The 13,569-nt window shown below is 42.1% G+C and overlaps 1 protein-coding gene across 2 annotated transcripts; it reads right to left on the reverse strand.

The window, feature by feature from the left end:
- Window positions 1–74: 74 nt before the first annotated feature.
- On the reverse strand, window positions 75–12,128 carry p4ha1b (prolyl 4-hydroxylase, alpha polypeptide I b). 2 transcript variants are annotated; one of them, XM_035171913.1, is made up of 15 exons: window positions 11,959–12,128; window positions 8,090–8,172; window positions 7,825–7,921; window positions 7,508–7,659; window positions 6,938–7,075; window positions 6,557–6,796; window positions 6,187–6,401; window positions 5,929–6,105; window positions 4,851–4,921; window positions 3,133–3,232; window positions 2,893–2,946; window positions 2,740–2,805; window positions 2,098–2,166; window positions 1,825–1,921; window positions 75–1,715 (listed from the first exon to the last, which is right to left on the reverse strand). In XM_035171913.1, exons 1-15 carry the CDS (start codon window positions 11,970–11,972, stop codon window positions 1,645–1,647), a joined length of 1,644 nt encoding a protein of 547 aa, XP_035027804.1. In that variant the 5' UTR covers window positions 11,973–12,128; the 3' UTR covers window positions 75–1,644. The 2 variants fall into 2 exon arrangements, with proteins under 2 accessions (XP_035027804.1, XP_035027803.1); XM_035171912.1 differs by lacking the exon at window positions 4,851–4,921 and adding an exon at window positions 5,674–5,744 and having other exon boundaries at window positions 11,959–12,124.
- Between the last annotated feature and the right edge of the window lie 1,441 nt (window positions 12,129–13,569).

Consider the following 13,569-nt stretch of genomic DNA (forward strand, 5'->3'; position numbering starts at 1 on the left):
GGGTGGTCACATGACACCTTCATACCTAACATCTCCCACTCAACCCCCCCCACACACAAAGAGCAGGAGACAGGTCAATAGAACAGTCTTTAATGTAGAAAAAAATCAGACTTTCATTTCAAACAAAACCACAACAAAAAATAACATGGGACATATAAATAAAATGCTTCTTCCTTGAAAAACCATTATATTCTCACACTCTAAAAAAAAAGCGTTGGTTACCGACACTGTTACAAACCGAGATCAGAATCAGTCGCGCTATAAAGAAAAACAAGGGTTTAAACTTGTTATGGCACAATGTGGCGTGATCCAGTCCGCTCCACCGTTTCCTAATGTTCGTGTTCTGTGGTTTTCAGGCTCGTACAAAACACTGGAGCAAACGTCGCAATTTAAAATTGAAAACTAAAAACACTTGATTTTAACGCAGCATATTGGGTGAATGTAACTGTTGGTATGTTCAAGTACAACCAATCTAACAAGTGTGGACATTCAGACCAGTTAAAAACACTGAAGCTTTGAGGCAGACCAACAACAGATGTGATGTTTGGCATAGATTCTCCTTCTCTGACCACTTATGTGCTGAGTCCTTTCTTTCCTTCCACAGAGAACTTTCTTTATCTTTTATTGCCAAGTTATTGAAAAGGAGAGTTTGCTAAAAACATGTAAAATAAGAGGAAAAATCAGTAAACCTGCTACATGACAGTTTGTGTAAATTATTTAGTCATTTTACAGAGAAATAATTTACATTGTTTGCCAAGGAGGTTACGGTCCATTGGTTTGTTTGTATCTCAGCAGGATTATGCAGAAACTACTGAAGGGATTACCATGAAACTTGGTGGAAGGATGGGCCAAAAAAAAGAATCCATTAAATTTTGGCACGGATCCGGACCAAGGAACAGATCCAGGAATTTTCTATTTCGTTCACATTGTGAGATCGGGCCTTTTTGATATATTCACCAATTCCCCAGAGAATAATTCATGGATCCTGATGGACAAAAACAAACTGACATATTTAGGGTACTGATATGGTATCGGATGTAGCTGTAGTTTTTCCTTACTCTTGTTGAGGGTTAAGGGCAGAGGAAGTCACACCTTGTTAAGCCCTTTGAGACAAACTGTGATTTGTTAATATGGGCTGTTCAAATACAACTTGATTTGATTGAAATGTGGGATTGTTTTTTGAAACTGTTTTCATTCTCTCACAAACCACAGCTCCATTTGCATGAGTATAATGCATCAGTCTGGCCTGTATGTAAAAAATGTGAACTGTCCCCTTTAAAGTTCAAAATGGAGGGGTAGAGGCTGGTCCTGACAGACGCCACCTCACCACAGAGCTAGAGTTCATACAGAGTGCAGAGAAAGAAGTGAAAAAAGGACACGTGTGTTTCTCAAAACCAGCCAACAACCTCAAGAACATGTCTGTCACAGCAATGCTAACACTGTCCAGGGGCTCCACGCTAACCCAAACAATCTGTGGGCTCGGAGCGTAACAGCTGGGAATAACAGGAGTGTTTTGAAGAGAGGGAGTGAGCCCCATGTTTCCACATGTGTCATCTGTGATCTGCGGCAGTGTCCTCTGGTCACAAGGAAGGGGAGAAGGGGAGAAGGGGGGGCAGAGAGGTGACGAGGAGATTTATTTTGTCATCATTCGGTTTCATTTAGGCCACAAGGTCGCCGCCACTCCTGGCCTCGCTCGTGGATCCATTTGTTTGATACTAAAGATGGAATACAGAAAATAATCAGAACTTGAGACACAGTACAAATGTCCACCCATCTTTTAAACGCTATGACACTCGATTGAATTGCTTTCAAATTCCAGCTCACCCCACTTGTTGCCCACCAACACTGGGCAAGCTGCATGTCGGGTGCTGTAGTCACCCTCGCCGCTAGCAAACAAATTGTACCAGAACACTGCAGTACCCTGGAACACACACAGACAACAGGCAGGAGAGGTCAGCAGCAGAGAAAAGCCTCCAGGAACAGACAGGAATCTCAGAGTGTCAATATCCTAAATTGACTTCTACTAAAATTAACTATTTTGACAAACAATTGAGACAGTAATAGTTATTAAGTGGTGAAGTATGAGCACTTATTTACCTTTTGGGGCCAAACTGCTGCACCAACATCTGGGAAAACTGTGGCTCCACCTGCTGAGACGTCACTCATCTACAACAGAGGCAGAGTTCAGGGGTCAAATGACTTCAGTAGGAGGATTTAATTTAATATATAAAACTAAATGTATGTTTGTCTTGAATCTAGGTTGAATGGTTATGATCCCATGTGATATTTTGCATCGTCTCTTTCTCACTTCCATCAAATACAGCTTCCTCCTTATTGCATAATAATGTATTAGGACCCACTTTAACTTAGATGTTACTTTGGTGACAGCAAAGACTTTGCTCACTGGAAAAGTCCATAATCAAAGATGAGGCACAGTCCTTGATGTATAATAGCAGGGTGTCACACTGAACAAAACCAATGAAAAGATTTATAGCAAACTTCACTGTTTCACCAGTGAGAATGGGACTGCTCAGTTTCTATTGCTGTACTTTATTCTCCCGTCATCCTATTCATGTCCTACCTGTACATAAATGTAAATAAAGAGTGAGTGTTACCTGTATAATATTGAGACTGTCGCATGTGTCATGATGGACACACAAGAGTCTGAGAAAATTTGGCCATAATATAAATTTAATTCAACAACAATGTTCTTGGAGTGTAATTATCAGGTTCACTCACGTAGAAAAGCCATGTTGCGATGCGGTTCCCAGTGCCGAGCTCTTTAAAAGCATCAGGCTCATCTTTCTGTGGAGAAGAGTAAACATCAGGTTTAACATGTTACCACTACTGTAAATTTAGAGAAAATAACTTGTCAATCACAAAGAGTCTTACCCTTCCAAAGTCAAAGTGAGGTTCGTATTGACCTCCGACACCATAATTCGCAACCTGCAGAGATCAATAAAACATCATTTAAGTCTCACAACTGTACAAAACAGGTTTTCCAACATAAGGACATTTCCAAACCAAGGTTTCCCAAAGACAAGGGAGATTGTTAGAATTTATTTTACATGCAAATAAGAACCATGTAGGTTCAATAGAAACAAGGTCTGGATTTAATTAAAAGCTTTTTACCTGCAACTCTTCTGCAGTGTCCATTTCCAGCCCTGTGAGATCTTCAATTCTCTGGTTGATCTTTTCAATCAAGGGGTCTTCATAGCCAGTGAGCCATGCACTGGAATACAGGATGGAAAACAGACCAGTTGAGACATAAGGACTATTCGTCCACTAGGTGGTGGTAAAGATTTCTTTTAAAACAGGCGACAGAGATCTCATGCTGCAAACTTGCCATGACAAGCTCAAACTGTAAGTGAAGCTGTTGACAGGTGACAGGAAAAAGAAGTGAGGAGGAAAATGTGAAATTAAAAAGAAAGGCCCAAGATTCAGGTTCTCCAATCAGCTCAGGGTACAGGGTTGTTGTGATTTCAGACTGAGTCTGGTGGACATTTTGCACACGAGTCTGGTTGAGGAGTGAAAGTATTTTCATGGTTTAACCCCGACACTACCTGCCTTTCATACTCACTCCCACAACCCAGTGTGAGTGAAGGCTCCTTTGGAATGAGCTCTTGACTGAGCCCAGCAACAAACTGTTTCTGGTGAACGATTAAAACATGACTCAAGTTCTCCAAACCACAATATAGAGTTTAAATTGGCCCTTTTTATCAACTATCCACATATAAAAAAACTTCCAACCACAGAGTATTATGAACCATAAACTTACAATAAAGTCAGCATCACAGGAGACAAATACAAAATAAATTCCAGCTTCTAACACTCAAATTTGGTTGTTTAAAGCATCTGACACAATTCCCCCACAACGAGGCATTTTCTCAGAATTTCTACTTGGAGAGATGTGTGTGGGAGAAACAGTGAGATGACTCAACTTTATTTATTAAGAGTTTGAGTTGATAATAAGTTATATCTTAGATGGAAGGCTGGACAAAACGTGAGCCAACAGATTCTTTCCTTGTGTGAGACGGGTCAACCTCGTCTGAGTTCATCCATCTGTCGCAGCTATCACTAGATGTTCAGTGAGTTTGGAAATACATGCTGGCTAGCACGTACACACACAGAACATGAAAGGGACACCACACCCTTACGGCCACATATACACACTCACATTTATTACCAGGACGAGTAAAACCAAAGAAACTTGGGGGTTTTGGTTGGACGCCAAACCTGCTATTTTTAGGGTGGGGTGTACGTTTAACTAACAATCACAAATATATCTGTGAAATAAACTGTCATTTAAAGTACATTTGCAGTTTACATCTGTATATTTGTGCATCCAGACTCGAGTTTTGGAAGTTTCTTGCTGATATGGAAGTTAAAGAAGCATAGCAGAGTCACAGCAGCTGTGAGAATGTGATACAGCCTCATTCCTGGAGAGTGCAAATGGGAATAGAGATTTTCTGGACATCTCATACTGTTGAACCTGAGGTAAAGAAAACAGCCTGTCAATTGTGCAGTTCTATGAAAATACCAAACTTGTTTAGACAAAAGAATGTTCAGCCACACCAAGAAACCACAGAGGAATGTTTAACTTGGTTGAAATGATGTTTTAGCAGTCTGGTGTCCTGGTAGAGAAGTGCTAAAGTTTTCACTGAAACCAAATTAAAACCTCATCTGTCAAGTTTTCATGGTGAAACTTAACATTTTCATTGTTGTTCCGTAGAGTTTGCTTGGTGCAGGGCTGAATTAGTGTTTCAGCCCGGGCGCAGAGATAAAGATGGAGTTAAATAAGGAGGAGGAGGAGGGGAAGGTGGCCCTCCCTGTAGACCTGTGCCCCTTACCTCTTGGAGACTCTGTACTGGGCTGTAGTGAGTTTCCCAGTTTGGGGGTCATGCACCGTGGCTCGCCTTAACTACAGTAGTTCCAGCAGCGCAAGGACACGGAGGTTGAGGGGAAAGAAAAGATTGAAAGAGTTTGATTCACACAGGAGGATGAGTGGAGAGCAAGAGAAGCAACAAGAGAGAGAGAGAGAGAAAAGACAGATGTGGTCACTAGTTGTCAATGTTTATCTTCAGAAAGACCAGAGTGTTTCTGAGGCAATGCTAGAAACCAAATCTCCATTTCAGAAAACGTATCAGGAATTGACGACTGCCTCTGATGCACCTCCTGGCTCACAAAAATAAACTATGTTAATATCGACTAGGAGAAGAAGTAACACACTTTCCTCCTCCTCTAACTTCTTGTGTTACCTTTCTATAGCAGACTCCTGAGCAGAAACATATCCACACAAGTTCCACAAGAACAGCAGCAGAATCCAAACTATTTTCCTCCCAAGAACAGTTGTTCCAAGGATAAATTTCTCAAATTTTTTCTTTCATTTTTGAGTCATTTGTACGCACCATAAGATAATGTATTTGAAAATTTAAAAACATGACCTATAAAACAAAGTTTCTATGCTCTGATGATTCTCATTTGGATCCTGTGCTTCAGCTCAAGAGCCTTTAAGCTTTGGAAGGGGCGGAGAAATGGCGATATGAACAGACAGGAATACACAGGAGAGATGGAATGACACGCTGAGGGGGGAAAAGGAGAAATCCTCACTTTCCCCCCTCAGCTCTCTCCTACATCCTCCTCTGTTCTTGGCGGCTCCTGGCTCTGCCTTACCTTTTGCTGATCCGGTATGGAGCAGTCTCCAGCACTCCTGTGATGGGGTTGGAGATGGTGGCCCTGCGCAGCTGTGAAGCCAGGGACACGATTTACCCACACACAGACGCACACATACAAAGATGTGTGTGTCTGTGTGCTCGTCCAACATATGAACCAGCCTCACAGCTTTGACTCCACAACAGAAATCAACAAAACAAAAATCCTAACGACCATTCTGTGTTTATGTTTGTGTAGTATGGAAGCAACACTTACTCTTGGCTTTGCCAGCTGCTTGACCGTACTCATTTCTTTGTCTGAAATGATGTCCAGGTAGCGGACAATGTAGGGGCGGTCCCACTCATCTTGCTGTTTGACAGGTGCCAGCACATATTTGGGGTTGCGTTTGTTGTCATAGTAACGACAGAACAGTCGGCTCTGCCTTCGGGGGGTCTAACAAGAGAAAGGGAAAGAGGTTATAAAAGGAGGTCGAAATTGAAAGTAGGAAATTGTGTGTCTCTTTGTCTTCCTCACCATTCTGACGCCCTCCCCACGACAAAGCATCTCATACTTCTTCCTCTCAGGAAGCAGCTGATTGGTGATGTTCTTTCTGGACTTCTTCTTTTCACCCGTTTCTCTTGTGCCTCGCTCCTTCTTTACTAGACTTTCACTCGCCGCAGCCTTCTTCTGCTTCTCCAACTGGAACTCAAAGTACTTCCGGTTGCCCTTGGCCCGCTGATGCTCTGGGTCTACACAGGAAAATTCCAAACCCAACAGTATAGTTATAGTGGTCATCACAAATAGCCATATAGGCTATCGGCTATACTTGGATGGTGTTTAGCACTGTCCAGATTCTACTTAATGAAAGAAAATGTGAATCCAAAAACAATGAATGGAGACTCACCCAGTTCAAGCAGCCTCATGGTGAGCACCAGGGCTCGATCTATATCCCCCTGCTGGTAGATTGAATAGCTGAGGTAGTCGAGCACCGTCACCGAATCTAAAGTGGACTCTTCTCCCTCGTCGAGCTGCTTCAGGGCCTGGGCCATCCACAGCTCTGTGTGGTAGTAATCGACATCGGAGTAGGCGATTTTCCCCAACTCGTAACAGTCCTCTACCGTCATACGGATCTTGTGTGTCACTCCTAGTGTGTAGAGGGTACAAGATGGAAGCATTAACATAAAAACTAAATCACATTGTTTCTAATGCAAATCACACAGAAACCAAGAAAAACTAGGTCTTTGATCACAGATAGATGTGGTGCGCACTGATTTAAGACCCTTACCAGGCAGGTCTCCTATAGAGATTGTGTTGGCGTCCAATCTGTATGTGTCTTGTAACCGGAGGAGAGCTTTAGCAGCCCCAGTTTGGTCCTCATCTGTGGGGAAGTACTTTCTCTGGATGGTGAGGTTGGAAATAAATCCTGGGAGAGATAGAGAGAAAAGGACAGAAGAGATATAGGATGATTCTGTGTGGGATAAATAAAACCCAAGCAAGTGGAAGATAAATACTCGTTCCTAATGGTCAGGGAGACTGCTTGATTCAACTTTAATCTTTAAAGATATACTTCCATTAAGCCACATGTGGGGAAAATTAATGAGTCATGTTCTATTTGATCTCAGAAACTTCTACTGAAAAACTGTTTATCTGGAACAAATATGCAGCACAACATAAATAAAGATCTTCCCTGGATTTGTGTATTTAAAGTCCTTTTCTTTAGCTTTTTGCTTTAATTTAATTATTAACGGATCTGGCCCTTTTTGTAGGATCTGGAAAAACAACAAACTACGCGGTCGTATCAGCATACATGGTTATTGCCGAGTTGTAATGTGAACCAGGTTTTCTTTATGCATACCATCAGTGGTGTCACTGAGGACAAGGCTCTCCAGGTCCCCCCACTCTGTGTTCAGTCTCTTCATCAGTTTGAAGGCGTTCACGGGATGCCCCAGGTATTCCTCGGGGTCCTGCATGGCTGCGACTGTCAACAACTCCAACTTATCAGCCCACCTATCACAATGAAAGCAATCGAGTTAGATGCATTACTCACAGTTGTATCGCTAACCAATCATACATTTTAATAATACGTATTATGGATTGTTTATTAGCACCCTTTTTCTATGCTTGTGTACATGGATGCTTATATATGTGTCTCATCCTTTTCCACAAACTCACCGTTTCACCTGTTCAAGCTTGTTCTCCTCTGCTATGATGTAGTCCTTTAGAGAGGTGACGAGGTCTTTCTCTGTGTATAACAGATCTGTCATCTGGCCTGAGGAATCAGACACATAATCAGTGCTGCAATGACCAATTACACATGGCTGCAACTTATAATTTCCTGTTGTGAGATGACATTTGCTATGTCTAGTAAAACATTAAGATTCAGTGGAGAGACTAACTATTTAGAACACGAGCACCATATGTTGCTTGATGGTTTTACCTATGGAGGTGAAGAAGTCGTTGTTGGCTGAGAGCAACGGCAGGCAGCTCAGCAACAGTAAGCACCAACTTAACAGCTCCATCCTAAACAAAGGGTGAGAGAATTAAATGAGTTATTTAAATGTACTTGAAAATTGAAAAATTAATATTAAAAACAATTATATCAGCAATGTTAATCATGGAGTGTCATGTGAGACCAATGTTTTTAGCCACAAATGAATATTGCACATTGAAGCAAAAATATAAAAAATAGATCAAATGAAATAGAATAATATAAAATTAAATGATTAAAGTAGTCTGTAAGATCAGGGACGGTTTTAAAATGTTGAGGGTGAATTCAGATCTCAAGTCCTGAGAATACACACATATAAACATGTGTTTTAAGAGGGATTTAAAAGAGCTAGTCAGATGGATCTGGTCATGAGAAAACAGCTATAAAATAGTCAAGCAAAATGAATAGTCAAAGCCTTGAACTAAAAAGACTTGGAGAATAAACTTAATCCTTTGGTACGAGCAGCCTCCTACCCACCACACAAAGTCAAATATAAGTCTGTGGTTGATGTAAGTGTCCGGTTGGGCTTTGGAGTTGGCACAGCTGTAACTACCACTGTGATCTTTCAGCTCATACACACAGAAATCAGAGTACGACACAGACAGACGGGACAAGGCAAGGTACGTCCAGGAATGTCTGTGTACGCACAGTATCTCAAGAGTATGTGCAAGTGCTTGGATTGTAACATTTTCACTGTATGAATAGAAAAGTGAACTAATAGATCTGGAGCTACGTCAACAGAGAGAGAAATGGAAAATCATAGGATACATGTGCACGTTTATTTTTCATCCAAGTGCAGTTATACCTTCAACAGGTCTAAATATTTATTCTCTCTCAGACAAATATTGTGGGGATACTGGGTTTGTCACCATGTCAGCAGAGAGGACCTCGGCTGTTTTCTTGGATTATGAAGTTTATACAACATAAGATAACATGCTGAGAACAAATCGTCTCTTGCTTCTCGAAAACTCGGCCTTAAACAGTATTGTGACCCTTGGAATGTGTATTTCTAGGTCACATATAACAGAGACAAGGGGCCCATGTGATTAAGTCATTAACAGGCAAACTCTAGAGGGCACAGAGAATGTAAAAGTTGTGAAGGTCATTTAACTATAAATGGCTAAACAATGATTTTTCCAACCTCTAATTTAAGGACAAGAACCTCCAGGTTGTTTCTGATTGATGTCTCATATTGGTTCTGTTGTTATACATATGGACTGGACTCCATAAAGTACTTGACGTGTAATATATGTATAATACAATATAGTATATCAAAAAAGAGAGGAAAAAAACTAGAATAAAGTTATTGTAATACAAATATCTGTAAAGATTCCTTAAATTCACACATGCAAACACCCACATCTACTCTTATGTCCACACGAACCGTGCATCTACGTAGATACGCATGTGAAGCCTTCTATGGAAGCAGACAACAGGCTCAGGCAGGTTCAGAATTTGCCACAACGACAAGCCTTCAGTGAAAATGAAGGAATGACCTCACACAGGATTTTAATTCAAGTCAGCAGCAGGCATCTTAGAGGAAAGAAAATATATCTGACAGAACTTATTAAAATAAAACACGATTAAAGTACAAACAAGTGCAATTTACCATTATCCTTTGCCACTGCTGCCATAGTACTTCCAGTATATGTGGTGCCACCCAGTCCAGAATACCATAAATAAGCATTTGCCACTTCCAGCAGGATAAAAGAAAACAGTAGAATGTAATTACTGTAATGACAGGGTGACAGCCACTGTGCTGTAGAAGTGTAGTGTCAAGAGTAAAGCTGGGAGAACAGCAGTTGTAATTTAGATCCATGATTCATGCCCAACATGAGAGTGAGTTGTAGTGAAAGTGCCTGTGAGGATAAATGCTGTTCAGTGGCATGTGAAAAACATTCCTGATGGAGCACAAACCATTTAACATTTAACCTGCGGAGCCACTTGTTTAGACAGAACACCGAAAATTCTTCAGCATAATTTGCCTGCAGTCTTTTTTTCCAGACCTCACAAATTAGAAGTAAACTAGGTTTGCATGTTCATTATATGTAATGTTGACTGAGGGAAATTATATCCCAATGCTCCTTGTGCTCACTGGCTTATGGATCATATATGTAAGAGAATGAGAGTATGTCATACTAAATGATTTGTAATCATGTGTATAACAAGATTATAAATGAACTTACAATATAGCTGTAAGTTCTATTTTAAAACCCCTCAGCAAAATGGCAAATGCCTGAGGAAACCGTGCTCGTTGATTAAGGAATGAACAAGTTGATGCCATGTAATTAATATCTGATCATCCAGTAGGTAAAACTATATGGAAAAGATCCATTCTTGCAAATAATATTCCATAAAATAATTAATGTATGCTTTGTTTGAGACTGGTCGATAAAAATCTGCCTTTCATACATATTGGTGTTTGCTGAAATTAAAACTTTTATTGTACAGAATACAATGTATTTTGTAAGTTTATGGTTAAACTCTAAAATACCAAGCTCATACATTTCTTTTTTCTTTTTAAAAACATCTTAGGAATCCTTGTCAGTTTGTATATTTATATCATATACATGTTTTACTCTCTAATATCGGTGTCGGCATCAGCTCCCAAGAAATCCAAACCATTCTGGCTTTGCACCAACTTTGGGATTTTACCTCACTATAGTGTACGGATATTATTTCCTAGACAAAGTTACTCTCCTATAATAAAAAAGGAACAAGGCTATAAAACTGACTCCTTGAGGAAACTTTGCAGTTTTCCACAGATATCATCATTACATGAGAATCTCTGAATGCATCTCATCAGCTGTTGAATGAATGAATCCTTTGCACACACAAAAAAAAGTCCAGTGCTACAGATTCAGGGGCTTTTAAAGTTCACAACCTGACGAGACAGATTCACTTCCACATTAGCTGAGCTTCTGATCCTAATGACAGACGTCTCCTCTCATCGTGCACTGAGCTGTGTGTGGGGGTCTTTCCTTCGCCTCCACCTCGACCATCTCCCCCGGGTTCCACAGGGACCGAGGCGGTGGAATCAGGTTGCACCGAGGCTTCCACAGGATGTGGATGGAGGAGGACTGCCACGTCCTCGCCCCTCCCCGCCGGAGGAAGCTCACGAGAGGGCTGCAGGACTGCTCCGTGGAGCCGGGCTGAAATACTTGAACCTGCAGTAACCTGTCGATAACCCCATCCTAACTGGCTCCCAGCGGGGGAGGCGACTAACACCTGGAAGGTTACTCGTAAACTAGTGGGGAGGGAGAAGTTGGATTTGTTTGGCTGCAGATATTTCATGAATATATTAGCTCCCCGTTGCGATGTGCGACACAGACTGTGTGAAGTCAAAACGTAGTGACTGCTATGAAATAAAATCTGTATATTCTTGGTTTAATTCCCTCAACACAGGGCTGAGTGGAGGCGGCTGCAGTGCATCGGTATTCCTCCGACAATTAACGTGCAAAATGCTCAGTTTTCATCCCGTTTCCTCGCCTTTCTGTCACTGACTTCGCTCCTTGCACCCCCTCACACATCTGCCCGCCGGAGTGACATCGTCTCCCGCACGCGAGAAACCACCACAAAACAGCCAAAGTTCCCCCAAACTAAAGTTAAGCTAGTTCTCATGCTAGCTAGCATCAAGCTAACTTAACTTTGGGAAATAACGGGAATTTGGCGTCGTTTAACGGGCTCGAAATAAAAAAAAACAAAGACACTGCGTATAGTCACAGCTGACACGAAAACTACCAGACGAGACTTTAAAGTTGTGCATGTGTCAAGCGTTTGTTGTTTTTTCTATCCGCCCCAGGAGAGGTTTTATTTACCTTGACGGGAGCATCCAGGGGGGCAGTTAGCAGGAATGCGTCGGGTTCCCTCAGCTGCTGCAGCCGGACTCGGTCGCACTGGGTTCGGTCGGAGAGATGAGCACGGACCCGGGCTCTTCCTATCGGTGGTGTTCCGGCGATGCACTGTTGGCCATCTGGTGGTAAAGGGCTGGATCTCGGGGAGTACGTGCAGATCCTCACATTCGCCCGGTCCTCCTCTTACTATGAAGGGGGCTGTCGCCTGTGGCAGCCGGGGGAGGTGTCTGCAGACGTCTTGACCCGCGGAGAGGCACGGATCACTTTTTACGATTTTCACGTAAAAAAAAAAGTAAAAGGACTGTGTCGTCACTCGTTTGCCACGTGTTGAGAAAGTAGTGCAAGAAGAAGAAAGAGCAGATTTTCAACCATGTAACAAACTGTTGATTTGTGGGGTTGTGCAGTGTTTACCGTGACTTTAGCATTGCACATTTGTATTGATCTTAATTTAAAGTTTTCTTTTTGCTATCCTCACTTTTTACAGTCTTTCCATTTCCTCCAACCTTTTCCAGAAAATTCCTTCCCCCTCCCAAACCCAAAGCTGTGACTGGAGGGAGGGAATTCCTGATGCATGCATCTGAGGTCAGCAGGGTGGAGCTAAGAGTGTGTGTGTGTGTGTGTGTGTGTGTGTGTGTGTGTGTGTGTGTGTGTGTGTTGTGTGTGTGTGCTCGCGCATGTGTGCATTGCAGGCTGTTAAAACTGACTGCACCACTTCCAGATGCTCAAATGTGTGCGTAATGTAAACAGTATGTATGTGAATGTGCTGAACCCTGGGTATTTGCAGGCCCGTCCTGGAGCATGAGAGTACCAGAGCACCATATCTGTGGTCCCTGGTTTGAATCCCGGTTCAGCTGGGGTCTGTCTGAGTTGAGTTTGCATGCTCTCCCCATGTGTGAGTGGGTTTACTCCAACTACTCTGAGGTGGAGGTTAATTGGAGTCTCTAAATTGACAGTACTGTGAATGGTAGTTTGATTCTGTCTAGGGCGTATCCTACCTCTCGCCCGTCGTCAGGTGGGACTGGCTCCAGTTTCCACCGCGGACCATCCAAAGGACAAGCAGTACAGATAATGGATGGACAATAATCATATAAATCACTTTTCAGTCTGAGAAACTGTGATGGAAAGAATAATGAAAAAATAATTTCTAATGTAAAATTTTATAAATTTGGAATGAACACCAGCATCCTCACAAACTACTGGTGTACCATCGAGAGCTCGCTGACAGGCTTCATCCCAGTCTGGTATGGGAACTGTTCTGCTCACAGCCACTGCAGAGAGCGGTAGAGTCACTGGTAACAGTCTCCCAGCCATCCAGGACATCTACCACCAGTAGTGTCTACGGAGGAAGGCACACAACATCATTAAGGACCACAGCCATTCAACTCTCTGGCAGATGATACAGGAGCAGGGCTGCAAGATTTAAAACCAGTTTCTACCAACAGGCCCATAGGTTTCTAAACTTGTAGTCAACTCATGACTAACAACCCTCTGCACATCTGTTTTCCTGCCTGTTTGATCTTTATTCTTTTTTTTAAATCTTACTCACCTCTGGAAAAATGTGAAAAAGCTGACACA

The sequence above is a fragment of the Hippoglossus stenolepis genome, chromosome 12 (assembly GCF_022539355.2).
Source record: "Hippoglossus stenolepis isolate QCI-W04-F060 chromosome 12, HSTE1.2, whole genome shotgun sequence".
NCBI lineage: Eukaryota > Metazoa > Chordata > Actinopteri > Pleuronectiformes > Pleuronectidae > Hippoglossus > Hippoglossus stenolepis.